Genomic DNA, 20394 nt, shown 5'->3' with positions numbered 1-20394 from the left:
TTTATAAGAAGAAATATTTTTCCTTTATTTCTAGTTAGTAAACCCTAAAATAGTTAAGAGATACAGTTGTTACTGTCTTTAATATGTAGCAAAAGTTATCTTTGCAATCCACTGCATAGAATAAATTTATCCCTTAAAACAAGGCTAGCACTGTGTTCTAAAAATGGCAAAAGTTGTTATGGGACCATCGATTTCAGGAATTTAATGTCTCTTCAGAGTAGTTTCTTAATATTCTCTGATAATGTAATTGGACTATCTGCTGTAATTTGCAAGGTCCATTTTCCAAATCATCTTCAAAGCTGCTGGGGTAAGTAGTGTATAAAGTCTTAATGCTATTTTCCATACCATAATTATTAAATATGTTTGCTTGGTCTATATATGCTAGTAATGAAATTTGATAGAGTATAACATTTGTATTCAAACCATAATCATGACAAATAGGTGTGCATTTACACTGTCTATGATTTAGACAAGCTCCAAGTAGTCTGCCAGAAGAAATTTTCTTAAATTTTATGTAAACAGTTAATGTATCTTTTATAAGCATTTGCAGTGTATTGCTTGGCCAAACAGCAGAATAATGAAATCAGAGTAGCAGAAATAGGTTGATACCAGATTTTGCCTCATAGCAAATAAACCAAAATGCTTTTAAATATATATATACATATGTAGATACATATTTATTGCTCTGTTTTAAATGCAGCTACTCTAAACTTTATGGCAAAGCTTGGGTGATTGTTCAAAAGGTTCTAAAGATACCTAAGTATTTATATTGGTAAGTGTATAACTTTTCTGCTTCTATGTATGTCTGTTTTTCTGCGTACTTTTCTGTCTTTTTGTCTTTCTCAGAAATTGTGACAAATGAAATTCTTGAAAATAGCTGTCCGACATGCCACAACATCCCAATATCCATTACAGAGTAATGTGTGATAATTAAAAAACATTGTTTTTACTTTCATAGGAAGTCAGAAAGTTCTTACTTTGGTTAGTGAAATGTTTATTTTTCCTTTTATTGATTTCCAGCTTTCTCTTAACACAGCAATGGACCTCACAAGGAGGCCTGTTTTGGGTCTATTTACTCTGCTCTGTAGTAGTTTTGTTGACATCTGCACAGTGAGGAAAACAGTCCTGGCCACAGACTTTGCGGACCAGGATTTAGAAAGGCAAAGACAGCAATAAACATATGGAACTTATTTTGAGTGATTCTTAACTAGACCTAACAGCCAGCATGAAAATGCCTGGAAAGATTTAAAATAAGGATCTTATAAAATAAGTCATACTACTTGTTTGCTAAGATTTATCTTAATTATATGATCTATCTTAATTACATAATCTACTACATAATCTAATTAGTGCTTTGAATGGAAACTTCTGAAGAAAAAAAAAACGCAAAAGACACACTTAAACAGAAATTCCTTCTCAAATTTTAAATTTTCCCTTTGGTTCCAGGATTTTTTTTTCTTGTTGCTTTTCTTCACATGAAAAAATACTTTTCTTGTGATTATTATGCAGCGTTTCACAGTGACAGTTTAGACAGTTTAGTGCAGGTGATTCTTAATCCACAATTACCCAAAGTACACAGTAGAGGAGTTTACCATTGCGAGCATTGTCAAGCATAGGTGTACTTGAATCCTGGGCCTATTTTTCTTAATTAGTTCTCTCCTCTAATTATGCTGCTTCCTCTGTTTATGTAGCCATTTCCCCCTTGATAATACATAATGTAAACACTCAAGTTGAGGATTTTTTTTTAACTTTGGAAAGCTGTAAAAGGAATAAAATGCAGAAAAGTTTTCTTCCACTGGTTATCTGACATGCCCCCCTTGACTTCTCTTTTGCTTTCATTATGACTCGAACTCTCAGCCTAATCAAGAGACATGGGCTATTTGTAATAGTGGTAATGATAAAAAGATAAATGCATTCAGACTCATGAGTGTGTAGCTCAACAGTTTTTCCTTCTTTGTGGTTGTGCTTGTGATTACTTTATATTTTACAACTTTCTTTGGGACAATCCATGGAGTAAGCCAAAAAAAGAGCTGGCGGCTCTTGCCAGATGCTTTTCTCTTAGCCATGACCACCTCTGTTGCTGATTTATGTCATTCTTCTAAACATTGTTTCAGGATGCTGCTGAATGAAAAGAAAACATTGTTCGGTTTGGTTTGCTTTTCTACACCAAGCGGTTCCTTTTGTCAGGTGATGTAAATATTTCTTGTATGGTATAGACAGATGTCTGCAGCAGTGGATTTCTCTGGTTAAAAGTGTGCAAAGCACTCTGTTCAGGTCTCATGTCTTTCACCTCTATTTGGATGCAGAATACCTACCTTTGAACATCATGTTTAATGGCTTGTCTCATTGAAGTGAGTGGGATTTTTTCTTTCCTTTTTAACTTACTGGCTATTAGCTTCTGTTAATCTAGTTAAAATTTCCAAAGGATGATTTTTTTTCACATAAATGAAAACTTTTGGGAAAAAAATCTCCATAAGCAGTGCTTTCTGTGTTTGAATTTTACTTTGCAGTTACCCATGTGGTCACCGTTTGGGTATTCTTAGCTGCATTTTTATAAGTTGTCTGCTCCCCGCTCCGGCTATCCCAGGGAAGCCGCAGGCAGGGAACGTGCTAGGGATGCACAATCCACCCACGGAGCACTCGGTGAAATACACTCAATAATTCTCAACATTGCACTGTAGTAATTCGGGCTATTTAAACCCCCAAAATGGGGAAGTGGAGAAGCAGTTCATGCCCTTTCACTTCTGATTTCTTACAGCACTGAAGATGAGACTCTCCAGTGCTTCATAAGGCTTTTATTATCAATAGGTACATGAGGCAGTTCCTTAAATATCATCATGTGAGAGGTCTTTTTAGTGGGTCAGCACATCTCGGTGTCTGACCTTGGAGTGTAATTCGGCTTCCTGTTGGCCAAGAACTGTTTTTAAGTGGCCTCTCCCTTCTGAACTCTGTGCAGCAGTATGGGTGTCCCTCCTCCGGAGTAATGTGACACAGATTGAAACCTCTTGAGCTTCAGATTCCTGCCATTAACTCTTTGTAGTTGAAGGGAAGGAGTCAATGCTGCTCCCTCCCCAGACACTCCCAAGGCCCAGTGGGACTTTTTATAACGAATTAACTCTTTTTAGGCTAAGTATTCCCTTTGAATTTTAGCAGTCATGGGTTCCATTTTTGCTTTTAGGATGCAGTAGTAGTAATGTTCATTAAAAGAAGGGTAGTCCATCCTGTTATGATCCCTGCAGCTGTTAAGGATTAAAAACTGTTGAGGTTTGTAGTTTGCATGTTAAAAAGGAATTCTTAGAACTGCCCTACAATGAACATTTCATAAGAATGGATTTAGGTGCCGAATTTTAAAAGTGCAGCTGTGGCAGCATTGTTAAAACCCATGTCCCCTTTGGAGAACCCGATTGAAAGATGTTCCTGGAGCTTAGTTTACTGTTGATCCATAAGTAGTTTGAAGTAGACAGTGCTTGCTGCTTTTTCCAGTTGGTTCTCTGGTAGTGTCAGGAGTAAAATGTTATAAATATTTTAGTCTGTGATGAGAGTGGCAATCCTCAGAACATGAGCAAGGAGATTTTTTGAGTAATGCTGAATATCTCTTAGATACTTGCCAGCCAGCCCATAATTGCTACACTGAAGAATCACCAACACCTTGATATTTTGCTTAGAAACTAACAGGGGGCTAGTAAAAAAAGTAGTTTGAGCACTAATAGTCATTGCAGACCCCTTCTATGGGCATTACTGTAGCTTAGCTGAGAGACGTAAAGGTCTGGAAAGCTACTGTGAGGTCTGCACTCGTGGAGGAAGGCCAGGGCTCCCCTGTCAGACCCCACACAGGACAGGTTTATTCCGCTGTCACTATATAGGATGCCAGGAGCAGCAGCTGACATGGTCAGGCTGGCGGGCTGGGACTGGCTGGTGCGGAAACAGTAATTCTGTTGAGTTGCTTGTACATCAGCAGCACAAAATTCAAGCAGTGCTCCAGCCTCCAAAGTCTAATTTCTGAGGAGGGCCCTTTATTCACTTCCTTTTCTTGGCAAGACAGACGGAGAGAGAGGAATGAAGTCAATTTTGTTGCTAGTTCATGTGGGAGGACAGTAAGAGCATTGTTAAAACCCATGTCTGGATGATTCCCTTGATTTCTTTGTATCCTGGTTCCCCTACGAAGCCTAATTAACAACTTCTTAGTGTTCATATTTTATTTATTCCTTCTGACACAAACTCAGGATAGTATTTGCCATTTGAAGAGAGCTCACACCTGAGAAAGTTTATGCATTTTGTTATTTTATATATACATATTTTAAATCATGTTACAAAGGTAAAAGAGGAGAACTATGAGAAAAAGATAATGTAAGGAACAAGTAGAATTTTGGAATAAATCCTATTTTCTTAAGACAGAAGTTGTAATTTCTTTCCCCAACAACGTGTCTATGCTATTAAGCATAACGTATTCGAATTTGAGCCCTTTTGTACATCAGTGTGGGCCAATCTACCGCTCCAAAGGACAACCAGGCTCCTTCGCTGGTTTGTAGCACTGTGAGTGGGAGAGGAGAGAGAATGTGCTCAGCCTAGAAACACTTCTTAATTGCAGGTCTGATTTCCTTGAATTTAATAACTACTTAGTGGTTATTAACAGTCATAAAATTAGACACGCTCTTCAATAATTTGGCTGAACTTTTTTTCTTGATAATAAATCCTGGCAATCAGCTTCCCAAGTAGACTATATACTACTAATGCAAACTCATTTTTATTTCTTGGAATTTTTATCAGTGGATATTTTTTGCCAAGCAGCCTATGGTTTCTTGTGTTGATGGACTGTAAGTAAAGACAAGCACTTTTTACTCTATCCGTTTTAAGTAATATTTTTCATTTCCTCACCTCATTTTCTTGCTTCTTGCAGCACAGTGTTTTGTTGCATTTCTTGAAGATTGTTTTCATTAATCTGAATGTTATTTATACATAATATCTGAAAGTATACATTACATTGAGAGTATACAATTTCTTATTTTAAAATAATTCTGAAAAGAAAATTAAGTATAGTAGTCTTTTAAAAACTGCAATAAAATAAAGATAAGAATCTTTATAGGAAAATAGGAAAACAAGAGAATATCTGATTGTATATATAAATAATATATAATATATTGTGTATATGTATGGAATGACTGCTTTCTGCAAACCATTTTCAAGTAATATTTTGGGTGTTTTAAAGATGTAAAATAAAGTTAACATTAAAATCCTTCTAGGAGTTTGATTTCAGCAGTTCTGAGTGCTTGAAAGACTTGCTGTATCCACCAAAGAAAAGAATAAAAACAAAAATTGCTTTCTCCATGCAGACTGTGTGGTGGTAGGTCTTTTGAAAGGCTGCCAGTGTTCAGGCAAACATCCCATTGCCACTACGTGTTATCGGAAAGAGCTTTATCCCTGGGTATGGGGAAAGCCTGTAACCTCTTGCTGCTAATTGTAGTGATTAATATGTATCTGCTGCTGTTTTTCATCTCAGCAGGGCAGTTTGAGCCTTGGCTATCAAAATGCTGTTGAGAGTTAATTTGGTTGGTCAAACACTGATGCATTTAGTAGAGGTGATTATAATAAATGCAATTTCTATTCCACATAAAAACAGTGGTAATTAAATGAGAGAGTTATTCTTGATGGTGTTCAAAATAATGCTTCAGGTATTAGTGAGCTGACAGTGCCTAGGAATCCTGTATTTATGACCAAAACAGATTAGCATTCAAACATTAAAACTTAATTACTGTAAAAACAACAATTCTGGGAGTTTTGAGTATAATAGTATTTTCTCTTTAAATATTTATAAGCCAACAAAGATTTTTTTTTAAGCTTATTGCAAATTCACATATATGGAATTTAAAACAGATGGAGTGAATATTTAGCTTTTTCCTCCAGAGACATCACAAGTGAATGGATGCAATGACTGAGTAAGATAGTTAAAAGGAAATTGCATTAAAAAGAAGCATTAAATGAACTTGTAGGACATATTTTACCCACATATGACAACACCATTTCTATCTTTTTAAAATCTTTTAAAATACACAATTTTTACTCTTATTTTCCCCACAAATATAAGTTCAGACAGGAAATTATCTGATCTAATTTGGAGAAGGATATCTGAGGTGTATGTGTAAGTCACTGTCTTAACTTCATGATAAAATTATTCTTACCTAAGTGCTTTTAATCTTCTTTCCCTCTCTGTCTTCTTGTGCATTGATTAGTGTCTTAAATTGGAGTCTAGTCCTGCAATCACTAATTACTGTCTGCTCAGAAAGAGATAAACAATTCATGAGGACAAGTAGTTGTAAAATGTTTGAAAGTCATTTATAAGACTTGCCGCTGTCTGTAAAATACTTTCTCTGTTAGGAACTTAGCCTATGCTTGACCTGCCATGGGGTGCCATAAAAATGTTCAGATGTTTCTGGAATAGAGTTGACTGAGTGGGGTCAGGTGATGGGTTCTCTGAAGATCTTTGTTTTCCTGTTTTCTGTTGAATATTTGTTGGTTTGCGTAGTTGAGAGCTTTAATGATTTTTATTCATAAACTTTTTGTCAGACTATTCTGGCATATTTGCCATATTCTGTATTATTTAATATATGATAATAAAGTTTAATTTATGTGACTGCTATTTAGCCTCACCTCAGAGAATTCCGTTTGAACGTATTTGGCGTTCTTGTTTTCTTTTAAGTTCTGATGTTAGCTTTTGTTATCCTATTTAATTTATTGTAGTACTTCAGTAATTTATTCTTGATCATTTGGGGATTATTCATTTAGAGTTCAGCTATTTGGTTACGCATTAGGATTATACCTGTAACTTTGTACTGTGAAGTTTTAACCTCTGGTGAATCTTGTAATGTTCTTGCTGGCTCTACCAAATGTACCTGCTTTCTACTGAATGAGAGGTGACGTTTCTACATAGTCCCTGATCTGTTTTTTTTTTGGCAGTATTCTGTAAAAGTTTACATGGGTTTATATGGGTATCTCTGACTTAGAGCAGACTTCATGCCCAGTCAGTGGTCCAAGCACTCATTAACTTTCTTTTGGAAACACCTAAGTTATGTTGATTTGGGATTTTTACACCTACTGCGAGTTATTGGCATCAAAGCAGAGAAGCAGAGAATCTGTCAAGTTTATGATGGGACAAAATTTACAAGTGAGAAGTCCCTGATACCTCACTTGGAAATTGTCCAAAATGAGTCAAGGAATCGTGTGTTATTGCGCTCCCCTGATTGGAAGGAGGACATTAAAAGACCAACCCTGTAGACGTTGAAAGACTGAGTGAAGTTATGGTCAGCTCTTGAGACCCCCTTCGTACTGTTACTGAGATGGAAAAGGGGTTCTCTCAGGTTACAACATTGACAGTTCATGCGTTAATTCAGTAGGGGCCAAATTATGTTAGGAGCTTTTACTGGAACTTATAAAGCTTTCTTTTTTTCCCCTCTATTTTGTTGCCAACCCTTAAAGTACTTATTTCTCCGTTGTTCACTAGCTTCATGGAAGGTTAACCAAAGTTATACAGACTGGTCTCAACCAGAGTTTCAGGATCAAATAAAAGTCTAATCTTCTAGCTACAAGGGCACTTCTGTCCCATCATCCCTGCAGACAGAAGGGTATTGGTGCCTCCTTTCATTCTGAGAGAAGCACTTTACTGGTTTTAGGAGAGGCTGTGCTAGACTTTTGAGTCCTTTGAGTTGCTGAAATACCATAAATGTTCCAGCTTGCCACAGAGGTTGAGAAACCACAAAAAAGACAGAATGTTTGAGAATGATTTGGGTTTCATATGATAGTATTTGCCCACTCTCCAGCATGTGAGAAAGCTGAGTTCATCTTCACCTCACTTAGCAGGATATGGAGACCTCTCAAAAAGTGCTTATGTACAAAGTATTCAAACGGCTCAGGAAAATAGGACACAAATGAAACAACTTAGGAACTGTTGAGTGTAAAACGGATTAAATGTATTTTATAAAACATTTTATTAAAGGTTCACATACTGAAATGTATTGTAATGAAAATATTTAAACTACTTGTTTTAATAACATGTTTTCCTCAATATAATGTGGATAAGTCTGTGGGAGAATTGCTCAAGAAAGGGGAGCTTAGAGAAAAATGGAGCCTAACAGAAGTTATGGCATTACAGAGGCTTGCTTGAGGTGAGAGAGAGTTACCACTTCCAGGATGGTTGGTGTGTGTGGAATCTATTTCTCCGCAATTCCCTTGGCAACACAATCTGCCCTCCTAGCACATACTAATAAGAGTAAACGAAGAGTGGAGCAGAATGGAGACACCATGGCCAAACTTTGTTGGCTTCTCTGCGGATGGGATAACCTGATGGTGCTGTGCAGATGATGAGTGAATGAAGAGTGGAGCAGAATGGAGACACCGTGGCCAAACTCTGTTGTACCCCTGCAGAGGTGGCAACCTGGTGGTATCGTGCAGCTGATAAGCCACATAGTGTGACGTCTGGTGCTGGGCCAACAATGGTGGCAGATCAGTCCTGTCTGATGGACTTTGTTCAAACTTCTTCTAATCTCATTATAATATCAATACACAACCCCATCTCACTGAGCACAGCTCCTCACTGAGCATGCTGCCTAGATTTTCGATTAACTCGGGAGACTCAGGAGATCGTAACTGCTGCATCAGCTGACAGGCTGAACCCCTTTCCTCCCCTCGGGTCAGGACGCTGCCTGAGGAGACTCCTCAAGATTGAGAGGCCTCTCCCATCTTCTGGGTGAGGGGTGATTGTGCATTTGTACACTAGGCGCTAGCCAAGAACCCCGCACTGTGGTAGAGAATTTCCTATACTGACATCTGAAACCTGTTTTCTAAATATTGCATTTGAATAAATTGTGTGAATAATTGTGTGAACTTGACCACTTGTTTTGAAGGCAATCGGACCTACAGTCAGTAGACTGTGGGTGAATCCAATACTGCCAGAGTCGAGCTTATAGTTGAATTTATTTTATCTGCCTAAAATTAGATGTTTTGTATATAGATAAATATATTTTAAATATATGTTTTTATATATTTATACATATATATAATATATTATAAGCCTTTGTTTACCAAGACTCTTACCAAGTAATTACAAAGTCAGGATATACCGAATTTGAAATAATGGTAAGGAATTACATCTGTATACTTCTCTTTTTCTGCCTTCATATACCTTACATCACCGTGTACTTGTTAGAATAAAAATGTTTAGGTTTAATCGCTTGACAGCAGAACGGGAGGCAGGGATTTTTACGAACACTAACTTTATCCAAAGGTGGCTGATATTTCCTGTGTCTGCTCAGTGGAGAAGGAAGAGGAGACCTAGCCCTTGAAGTTTAGGGTCCCACTCTAAATTGCACCTTTGAGGAGTGTTTCTTTCTCTAACCTTTCAAGAGGACTCCTAAAGATACTACTTTTTCTGTGCTAAAGGCAGGCTTCTTTGCACATTTTCATATTTCTTAATTTCCTAACTCTTTCAAGAAATAGTCATTTTGGTCATGATCTTCCATTGCTTTATCTTTAAAACAGTTTCCTGTAAGAAATTAAAGGATACGGTTTCCTGCTAACATCAGCATGGGCTGTAGAGTATAGAAATGATAGAAATGGTGCTCGCTTGAAAAAAAACTAACAGAATAGTAGTTTTTGAATCATGTGTAACTGCTTCCAGCCTCAACTGGTGTGTGATTTAGAAGCATTCCCTCGTGGCAATTTATTTAAACCATCTGACATAGCAAAAGACTAATGCTAAGCTGAATATTGCATTACAGATTGTACTTAGAAACGTCTGTCCTATGCCGTTATTAGTCCACAGTTAAAACTTCTTCACTTTCTGAACATGCTTTAATATCATCTGCTTTTCAGCTCTGCTTGAAATAACTGGAATTGGTAGTGAGACTTTTTTAAAAAAAATTACCGCAAACTTAGATATTATTTGATGTCATCTTTCTGGCAAATGTGAGAAGGATTAAAAGAAATGTCAGATATGTGTATATATACTTTGTTTTGTAAATAGGCTATTTATCTGTGTACAGTTTTCCCTAAAAAACTTACAAAGCTGTAAAAATACTTGTCCTACTTATGTCAAGGAGCTATAGGCCTTGAAATGCATTTTATTAGGTTTATGTCCCATTTATGCTTTTAAACTTCTTAAATGAAAAGTGAAGAGTTTAAATACATGACTGATGCTTTGTTATGATGTGTTTATCCTCTGTGCAGCCTGTAAACTTGGTATGTAATTAAAAACCTCTATTAGGTCTCTGATTTTGTGTTTGAAGTTGTATTGATTAGGAGGTGTTGATTATTGCCGAAGAAAGAAATGGATTTTATTCCCTGGCTGATCAAATGTTAGGACCTATTAAGATTTGAGGAGGGAATTTGAAGATTTGGAGGGAAGATTTTAAAATCAAATTGTTTCTTTTCTTCTAGAGGAGCAGTATATTTCTACATTATTTGTACATTGCTGTGAATAAATTATGTATGAAATTTGTTGCCTTGTAGAAGTCTTAGAACAACATGAATCAAACTAATGTTTGTCAGCAGTCAGAACTCATGAGTCATTAAACACTTCAGGGAAATCGGTTTCATTACCAACATGCATGTATAACTCTGTTTTGCAATGAAAAATGCTTTTAGCATATTCAGAGCAAAAATGGAGCCAAGATTAATATTCTAGAGATATATCAAAGGTTTAAAAAGAAAACAAAAAAGTTCTATGATTCTAACGGTTAAAGTATTTTACTGTGATTCGGATGATCTTGATTTAATACCTAATTTTGTTACTGGAAAAATGGCTTGCCTAGTATTTTCCTTTTTGTTGTCATTGGAAATCCTGTTACTTTCTTCGCTCTGAGCTGCCTAGTGTTTTTAACCGTAAAGTAAAAATAGACAGTTTAAGATGTATTACTTCTTCCTATAACTGCAAATTAATATTTGTAGATTGCAAGGTGAAGTTCAAATCTTGTAAAGCATTTCAGGGATTTAAGGTTTCAAGACATAATATTAGTATTTATTATTGAATAAGCAGCTCATCAATATTTGAGTTAGAATTTCCATGCATGTCCCCTGGTCCTAAGTAGTGCATACATGCATCATTTTGTTTGTCATATATCATAATATAGGCAAAAATTAAGGCTAGAGATTTGATTCTGTTTCTGTCAACAGAAAGCTGACCCTAGTCTTCTAACATTCATAGTCCCTCTGTTAAATACTATCGGGAACAAAGATATTAATACATAAGTAAAATAGCTGCTGTTTTCACAGATACAAGCTACTGCCTCAAGGCTGATGTGTTTGAGATTGCCATTTCATATTTGACTGAAGAGTAGCTGTACACAGCGGAAGGATTTGAAACAAAATAAAAGATTCCAGCTTGAAATAAGGGAAATAAAGACAGTCAAGCACTCAAAGAAGTTGCACAGAGAGGCTGGGTGATCTCTGTCCTTGGAGGGTTTAAAGATGTGCCTAGGGCAGTGTCTTGAGCAGGCTGATCCGAGTCCAGTGCTGAGCCTGCTTTGATCACGACGATTGAGATAGAGCTCCTTCTTCATCTCAGTTGCACTCTGTTTCTGTGAAAGCTGGGAAAACAGCAGTAAAGAGCCAGTAAGCTGGCTTACGAAAAGTATTTTCAATTTTTAAATGTTTTTTCAAGTGTTCTAAGCTAAGTCAGTGTGAGTTTGATGATATTTGTTTAATGATGTTTTATCAGTAAAGCTGAATGGAGGGAGTTACATATATCACATTCAGAAAGTTGATTAAGTTCTCTAGTTTGGGAAAATCTCTTTTTACTAGACCCAATAAGACTTTCTAAATTGTCAAAAATTTCCTGTTATGTCTCTACCTGTTATATATCTAGACTGTTAGCTGACCCAAAATTGTAACTGTGTGGAAGGTTTTTTTTGCTTCTACTTCTGTTTTTTGTCCTCTAAAAGAAGGATGAGAAACTGTCAGAGAAATCACGTTATTTGGCTGGGACTCTCATAGCACTGGGAGATGGAGTATCCACTATTTGTTGAGTTAAGAAAGCCTTTAAAATTTTACAAACTTTAATATATATGTAATATATTTTAAATATATATATGTGACTAGTTTGAATAAGCTTTTAAGGAAGGGTCAATATTATAAACACAGATTTTTGAAGTTGCTATTTACAATCGCTTTGGTGTTGTTTGCCTCTTTCCTCTGTCTTTGATTTCAAGCTCACACAGTTAACTGAACGCGAAAGGGATTATCAGCTTGGCAGGAAGAAAGCTGCTCTTAGAGCTACACAAAGAAAGTACTGGATTATCCCAGAAATCACATTGCTGTCCACATGGTCGTGGGAGGACTGCATTCCTGACTTGGAGGGAAAGAAAAATTGGCCATAGGCCAATTTCTTCTACCTAAAAATATGTTCAGAGAGGACAAGGCAGAACAATTCAACTAGTAAAATTACAGCGACAGGAATCAGTAATGGCAATAAATGAATAAATAGATAAATACATATGGCGAAAATTCTCTCTGTTCTGTTTTTTGATTTCAGAGCATGCTGAGGTGGGGTGCACAGGAAACTTTGTGGAGTTGAACTGTCTGCATCTTGCTGAGGGCTACATATCAGGGCTGCCAAAGTGCATCTGCCAGGGCTCTCCCTGGCACTTTACTGGCAGGTTCATCCCAAACCAAATGCCCTTTGCTTGTCAAGTTCAGAATTTTGCCAGGAAGAGAATTGCTACATTTAAGCTGTTGTCAGGAGAAGTTTTTGGCAAAGGGACAGCTTGTAGCCTGTGTGGCTCAGCAGTCCTCATCACAGGCAGCAGGTTGTCTTGATGAAGTGAGCACCATCTTTTAATTACTCTTGCAATATCCACTGTCCTCTCCCAATGGCATGGAAGTGAATAATATTGGGCTTCAATCCAGCGGGGCCACTTACTTCCTAGATTAGTCTTCAGGATGCCATATGCTTCCTGCAAGCATCCTTGTTCCCAGTGGCAGAAGCAGAATTCTCTTCCAAAATTTTGCAGTCATTTTGCAGCAGTTGAGTAAGACTGGTAGTGTAGTAATAAGTATGTTCCAGTCATTTTAAGGCTGTCAAGAGGGCAATATATGACGTGAGGTCTCCTAATTTGGCTTGGAGACTACCTAAATGTGACAGCTTTGAGCGATGTGAAGAGCCACAGTCAGCTCCAAGCGGACTTAGTCTGGAGATTGGCAATGCCCGTTGACATCTGCAGTAACTAATTCAATAATATGAATGGCTTTTAAATGAACAGTGAAGTCTTTAATATATTATTGCTGCGTGTGGCATGCTCTCAGAAACAGAAATATAGTTGTTGGAATTCAAGTCAGTAACAGGAACTTCTGTACCTGTGACTCCCGCAAACTTTTGTGCTTTCAGTGTATGCCAAAAGCCATCCATGTATCTAAGCTGTCAAAACTCCCAGCTGCCCTTTCCAGATGTATGTAGTGCAATTTTGCATGATTCTAGGCAATTTGCCTAACGTTTTTGCAGCCTTATAAACCTTCACCTGCCTTCTTACAGACCTTGCGATAGGGATTATCTCTTGTTATGTGCCGGTATGTTGCCTCATAGCAAGTGTTGGGTCTGGTGTTGCTAGACATTGCCTAACTGTCTGCATCCCTGGGAGAAATGCCTCCTTGGGGAATAACGTGGTGTTGCATTATATTCCAGTCTAACTGGTGGCATATGTTGAGTGCAGTGGAAGCTCAGGGAAGCCACCCTCCTCTCATCCTCAAAGCCTCGTGTCTGTTTGTAAATGAGGCCTGTTCTGATCACCATCAAACCTGCCCAAAACCTGCCTTGTATTTTACTATTTCTATTCTATATGTTTATTAATACAGCCTTTCGGGAAGTTTTTGTACACCAATAGCAATACTACTTACCATTTATTGTTAGGGAAGAGTTACAGGAGCCGTGTTCATTCCCGTTTGGCTTCGCTGCATGTTAGCTCTGCCCAGTCCACCACACGTGCCAAAGCACAAATGAGGGGTGTGATGACTTTCATAAACACGGGACTACTGAGGAGCAAGGAAGTTACTCATGCAGAAAACCTCGGATTTTGCATATAGTCACTATAATGGATTTTTAAGTGTGTTTTATTATGCTTTATCTCTGATATTTTGGCAGCTTTCAGGAAAGATATATAAAACCCGTGTTTTGCACTGAATGAGCTATGTTTTAGAAGATATGGTTCAGCAGTAGGAAGCTGTAGCAAAGAGAAAAATGCCTTTTCCTGGAAAAAAAATCCTGTAAAATAGAAAAATGTGTTATGAAAAGAAATGATACAATTAGAAAAGTAGCAAAATGTTTTATTAAGAAAAAAAAAAAAAAAAAGAATATGCCCTCCCAGGAAGGTCCCAGTGTGTCATAAGCCTGGGCTTTATGTACGTTCCTACTTCCTTACTTTCTAGGAAAAAGATATTTAGTTCGTTATTCTGTCTGTCCCCAAAAGGCACATGCTTAAGTCATACTAGATTCTTTGGCACGCAGTGCTATGGCAAGATCCATATTTGTTTTCTGCTACCCGTGTGTCTCCAGCCCAAATGATTAGGGACAATTTATTTCTGGTGAATTGCCTTCAGAGAGGGCTTTCCAGGTTTGAGTTTACACTAGATAAACAAAGACTGTGAAGGGAAAAATGTGATTAATTTGGAATCTTGATTTAGGGTAAATAGATAAAAATAGCTGCTGGATATTTTAAGCTAGCTTAAAAACTAAACCAGTGAGGAAATCCATCTTAGTGTATTTTGTAAATTATTCAGTTTTATTTTGAGTTCTCTTCCTTACTCTTCTCTGTTCAGTGTGTCTAGGTATATGATCCAAGGAGATAGCTGAAAAGATTCAGTTGCCACTTGTGTCACCTCTCCTTTTTTTCAACAGTTCTGTCATTACTGCTGTGCTTGTCTTCTCTTTGGCTGTGCCAAAGTAGTCTCCTGGAAAGTATCTTTTTGGTTTATGTTCTAGTTTTAAGGCAAATGCAACAAGCAGAAGTAAAATGCCAGAAATCCCTTCTATACATTGTGCAGAAGCTTGCTTTATTAGTTTCAGTTGTTTTAATTATTCAAAGTAATGGTCCATTAAAGACTAGTGAACACATCGTAGTATGCTCTATGTATGAAGTCATTATATAAGCCCCACTCATATGTTCTTACCAGAATGTTGAACATTAAATTTTTAAATCCTGAGGATTGGTGGAGTTGCAGTGACTCCAACTTTCTGCAGATACTCTGTATTCAAAAGATGTATTTTTTGTTTAACTTTCAGATCCAGAATGCTAATGACGTGCTAATAGCACCACTGGAGAAGTTCCGAAAAGAGCAAATAGGAGCAGCAAAAGTAAGTGGCAGAGAAAATTACTCATTTTCATTTCATGTTTAGTGGAATTCGTCAGGGTGTTTTCAGAGCTGGACTGAAGGCAGGCGTGTGTTTTCGAACACGTTAGGTACCATCCTCATTGATGTATTAGTAAATTAGACTGAAGTCCTTGCTGCAGAAAACAAGAGGATTCAAAAGTGGTGTTTAAAGACTGCTTGTGTGTATGCATAGGGTAGAGCTCTTGTTACTATTGCTCATTCTTACCATCTGGAGTTGTGTTTATCTTCTAATGTCTGCATTTACATTACTTTGCGTCTTGGGTTAACTCACAACCACAAAGAGGTTCAGACATCTGCTTTGAGAACTGTGGCTCTGCTGTGGCTCTTCTGTGGAGACCATCAGAAGTCGTTGTGCTTTGGGCAAGCGCTCGTTTTCCCTGACTTTCCTTTCCTGGTGCAACAGTTGTTATCTTTATATTGCCCAGAGATTTGCCCATGATGGAAGATCTCTGGTTGGTAATTTAAGCTATTTGCTTTACTGTTAAGTTTTAAATCTACATTATAGGAATGGCACGGATTATCTAGATCAGAATTCAATTGTCAGCCCAGGGAACTATTTCCCTTAAGGAAAAAGAAACAAGTTTCTAGTCTAGAAGAGCTATCCTCAGTTTAATCCTGCAGTCTCAGGTGGGCACCAGTGTCTACTTTGATCGCAATCTCCCAGAGATGTATAAAGCCTGTAGTAGCTGGGGATATGCTTAGTAACAGTTCCATCTGTCTACGTGAATGCAGTAGTTTTGAGGCATTTCACTCGTATTAGCACTTGTTATAAAATTTTCTGGGAAATCTCCGTATGTAGGGTTAAACGAGGGGAAAAAAATCCGCTTTTGATTGATCCACTTACGTACATCCATAAGACACTTCCCTCATACTCAACGAACCTCAGAGGAGGAGCAGAGAGGTTAGAGACTAAAGGCTTATACATCTTGTACTGCTGCTGTGAATGTATAGCAAACAGATGAGACTGCCTCTGCACAGGGACTAAATAAAATGTGAGAAGAATTTTTACTGAGAACCTGTGAAAAGGATGTTGTTTTGCTGGATATGTTTCTGTGTACAACTGCATTCTTTTCTCGTCCCACCCATATGCTGCTGTTAAATGCACAAGTGGGAGTTTGTTTTTAACAGTGCTGCAGAAATCAAAATTTAATCCCAGCATATATATATTTTTAATTTCCAATAGCTTTTTAATTGTATTGTTCAGCTCTTTGTGTTACAATTTCATTTTTTTCCTATAGCTTCAGGAACACCCTGTTCAAAATCTAATGTGCTGTGAGGCTGTCTTGCTGCGTCAGAGAGAAGAGAGTGTTTGGAAGGATTACGGCGGAGTCTTATGAGATGCTCAGGTCCCATTTGAATATATCCATCAGGAAATGCCAGGGTTTTTTAATCATCTGGTTGAAGATTGCTGCTTCGTTTTTGGATCAGCAAATATTGAACATTAGTGATAGAGTACAAGAGAACAGGTTGAAAATTCTCACTTCAGTGTAGTACAAATACTAATATATCTTTTCTGTATCCCTTCCAGATAAAAGTAGGGACTCTTGCTTATCCTTTACAATGTAATGAAACAAGGATCATTTTCAGTTATCTGTGGCCATCCGTCCAGCACATTCATTCCTGAATGAATTTGGGATAGAACTTTTATTTGCCGACTCGTATTCCCATGCTTAATGCTTTTTATTAATCAATGGTACATGGGTTTCGGGCAGCCTAGGGTCCTGGCTTAACACACTGATTGGACTTCGAAATTACTCATTTTTGTACTGTTTTAATCTGAGTATAGAAATGTTTTTGAGGGAAAAAATGCATTAGCTAGTTGTGTTACTTATGTGCATAACAGGAATCAATATTAGTTCGGTACTGTTGCCAGACTTTGGTAGAGGGATGCATAGGAGAGAAACTTCTTAAAAACATGTTTGCTGGACATAGTCATTCTTTCTAAAATGCTGGGTAAAATTCTGGAATGAAGATGTTCATTTATGAAGGAGCCAAAATCAGCCTTGAGCATTATAAACAAGCAATCCTCCCCCGCTATCAAAGAAAAAACAAAAATAGTTTATTAAATGGCATTTTTAGTATGACAATCTCCGTTTTGTTTTAATAAGTAACTTCTTTCATTGCCATTATGTTATGCTATGGTTATGTCTAATATAGGGAAGAAGAATACTATATTTCTCATTCAAGCCTACATAAAATTTAGATAAAATATATGATTACAGACAGAAATAAAAAAGAGAAATCTGGACGAGAAAGTATTATTCTGTTGACAATATGAAGCTGTACTTCAAATGCAAGTACAGCATAAACCCAGAGTGCAAAGTTCAAGTATTTTTTAGAATGTCACAAGACCAATTACCTGCATGTATTTCAAAAACCGAATGATACCCAGCAAATTTAAGAAACAGGCTCCATAAAACACCACTGTTTGTAATCAAACCGGCAGTATGCAAATCTACATCACTTACTTTTCTTGATTTATACTACTTGCTCTTCTGTTTTTATTGCGCATATTTCTGCTCTTCCTTTTCTCTGCACACTCGGTTTAAATAAAACTTGAGTTGTCTCCAGAGACTACACAAACCCTGCATTGCTCTGGGTAGCCTGTTGATTTACTCCATCTGAGTTTAAAAAAAATGACCTCTGCAATTACTGTACAAATCCTAGGAAAAGCGCAGTGAGCTAACTGGGAAAAGATTTCAGGCACGAAGCAGTTTCCCTTATTTGGTAAATGTGGTTTGCAAGTCCCCAGCTGGTAACTTTGGTGAGATCATTGTGATGTGTTATATGCAATAAGGCCAAACTTTCATGTTGCTTTTTATCCACTGACTTACAGTATTTAGCAATATTTGTCCCAGTGACCATTGACCTTTAGTACAACTCAAATCAGATCAAAGAAAACAGAAGCAATTTTGTTTGTAAGACTTAAAAGAAGGGGTTTCTTTCCTCCTTTGTTTTCCATCTGTTTGTTTCATAGCATTTATTATTTTGGCCTGGAGAATTATTTTTTTTAATATTATTTATTTTTATTCATTCATTCATAGCTGTGAGTTCCTTTCTGCTTGGGAAACAAATTGATGTTCACTGCTAGGATTAATTTTCTCGCATCCCTGTTCACATCTGTCCTCGCGCAATCGAGTCATGCAAGAATTAGAGCGCGCTCTCAATGTGTCTTATTGCTACTGCCCAAAATGTTGGGGAGCATAAAGTAAAGTGTATTTTAAAGTCAGAGAAGAGTTTTGAGTACATATCCAAAAGCAGTTAAAAATGGACAGTTCTGTGAATTGTTTCCCTTGGGATCTAATCCAATTCCAGCAATTGTTGTAAATCCTACTGTTTCTTTAGCAGAGAAAAACTCTTGACCTAGTTAATACTACATTAGGGAACGAAGTAGGGTGTACTTCCTTACGAAGCATCTGTTACTCAAGGTTTGTGACCTGAAACAGGCGAAATTCATGTCTGCTGGTTTGGGAGTCTTTAGGACGTCCATCTGAACCGCAGCAATGAGGGGGCTGGGGAGGAAGCAGGGAGACAGGACGGGCCGTGTCGTGTGCGAGCCGTGACTGATGGCCAACTGCTTCAAGCTAAACGCAACACGGCTTCCCAAAAACGTGCAGTTCCAGAGTTACCTGATACCTGTTTTGATAAGATAACTGATTTTATAGACAAGGAAGTGGGCCTAACCTATCTCTGCTTCAGAAAAGCTCTTAAAGCACACGACATGAGGCATTGAGATGTGGTTGAGGTGGATATTAGTCCAAGTCACCCGCAGTGTCTAAGGAGCTGGTTAACTGGGAGCAGGCAGTGGGGTCTGGTAACTGAGAGCCTGTGAACTACCATGAAAGGGAAGAGAGTGTATTGCAAAATACTGCTGTTCCTCCAGGGAAGACTTGGTGCGTATCTTTGCTCATATACAAAATGAGGTTGTCTGACAGATAGCCACGATAACACTAATACAGGCTTCATTCTGCACATTTGTGTAATTACATTTTGAGGATTCTGTTAACACCATTATGTTTGTTCACATGTTCAGTATTAATTCCACATATGAATCTTTCCAAGATGAGGTTGTTATTCCTTAATGCCTGTATAAACACATTTAGTTCCAAGGTGCTGGTCCAAGATTATTTTTATCTGATAATAATTCAGAATATATTGTCTAATCTGGTATTTCAGTTAAATTACTATCGACAGGTCCAAGAACTGAAAAATCAGAAGGCTAACCAGGGGAAAAAAGTCATAATGGTAGATCTTATGGTGACAGCTTCTAGAAAACTTGAAAATTCAAAAACTTTGGGATTTTGAGATAGTTTACTAATTTTTATTAAAATTATTTTGAAAGTGTAGAGAATAATTATTGTAATAAAATATGTCTAGCACTGCTTCTTACATCGTTCGTACATGAAAGTATTTGGAGGATTCAAAAATTGTGGTAAAGAGACAGGTGGGCTTATCTTTTTTTTCAGGTAGTCCTATTTTCTTTTGCAGAATGTCAAATCACAGAGTTAGGAGGTATCTCTGGCTAAGTAGCTCTACCCAGAGGCTTTTTGAAGTGATTAGTGATATCTCCTGTCATTTCTGCAAGTGCAGCAAAACTATTTTATTATTTCAGCTTTCTTCAGTTCAATAGCTATTTCATTCAATGTCAGGAAAGTTTTAGAAAGCTTTTTTAGAAAAAAAGAAGAAAATAAAAATCTCTAAAGCTTGTTTCCCTTTTAATATTTCACTTCCAATATACTGTTTTTTTTAAAGAGCAAGAGTTCTGATCTCACAGTAAAATATTGTACTCACAGTGATAAAACAAATTTCAGTTCAGTTCATTAGTTGCAGGTATTTGTTAGTAAATTGGTTACAAGAAGATATGCAACCAAATCAAGGCCTTTTCTTTCTGATGCAGCAAAGATTTTGTCATTCTAAATAGAAATAGAAATTGGCTGCATCACCATAGATTTCCCTTCTCACTTAATGTTTCTGTTCGTTCTGATGTTTTTGCAGGGATCTGGGAATGAGCAAACAAATACTCTCCTT

General features: G+C 37.2%; 1 protein-coding gene across 1 annotated transcript in view; it reads left to right on the top strand.

The window, feature by feature from the left end:
- Positions 1-20394, top strand: part of ARHGAP42 (Rho GTPase activating protein 42) — a 139883-nt gene that overhangs the window by 61297 nt on the left and 58192 nt on the right. Inside the window, exon 4 of the mRNA XM_088522332.1 lies at positions 15257-15328. Within this exon, the coding sequence (XP_088378458.1) occupies positions 15257-15328 (72 nt within the window). The remainder of the gene's footprint in view (positions 1-15256; positions 15329-20394) is intronic.

The sequence above is a fragment of the Tinamus guttatus genome, unplaced genomic scaffold (assembly GCF_059628265.1).
Source record: "Tinamus guttatus ecotype Peru unplaced genomic scaffold, ASM5962826v1 Tinamus_guttatus_pri_ptg000150l, whole genome shotgun sequence".
In the NCBI taxonomy this organism is placed as follows: domain Eukaryota; kingdom Metazoa; phylum Chordata; class Aves; order Tinamiformes; family Tinamidae; genus Tinamus; species Tinamus guttatus.
Note: the sequence above shows the minus strand (reverse complement) of the source record. Positions and strands in the feature narration are given on the sequence as shown.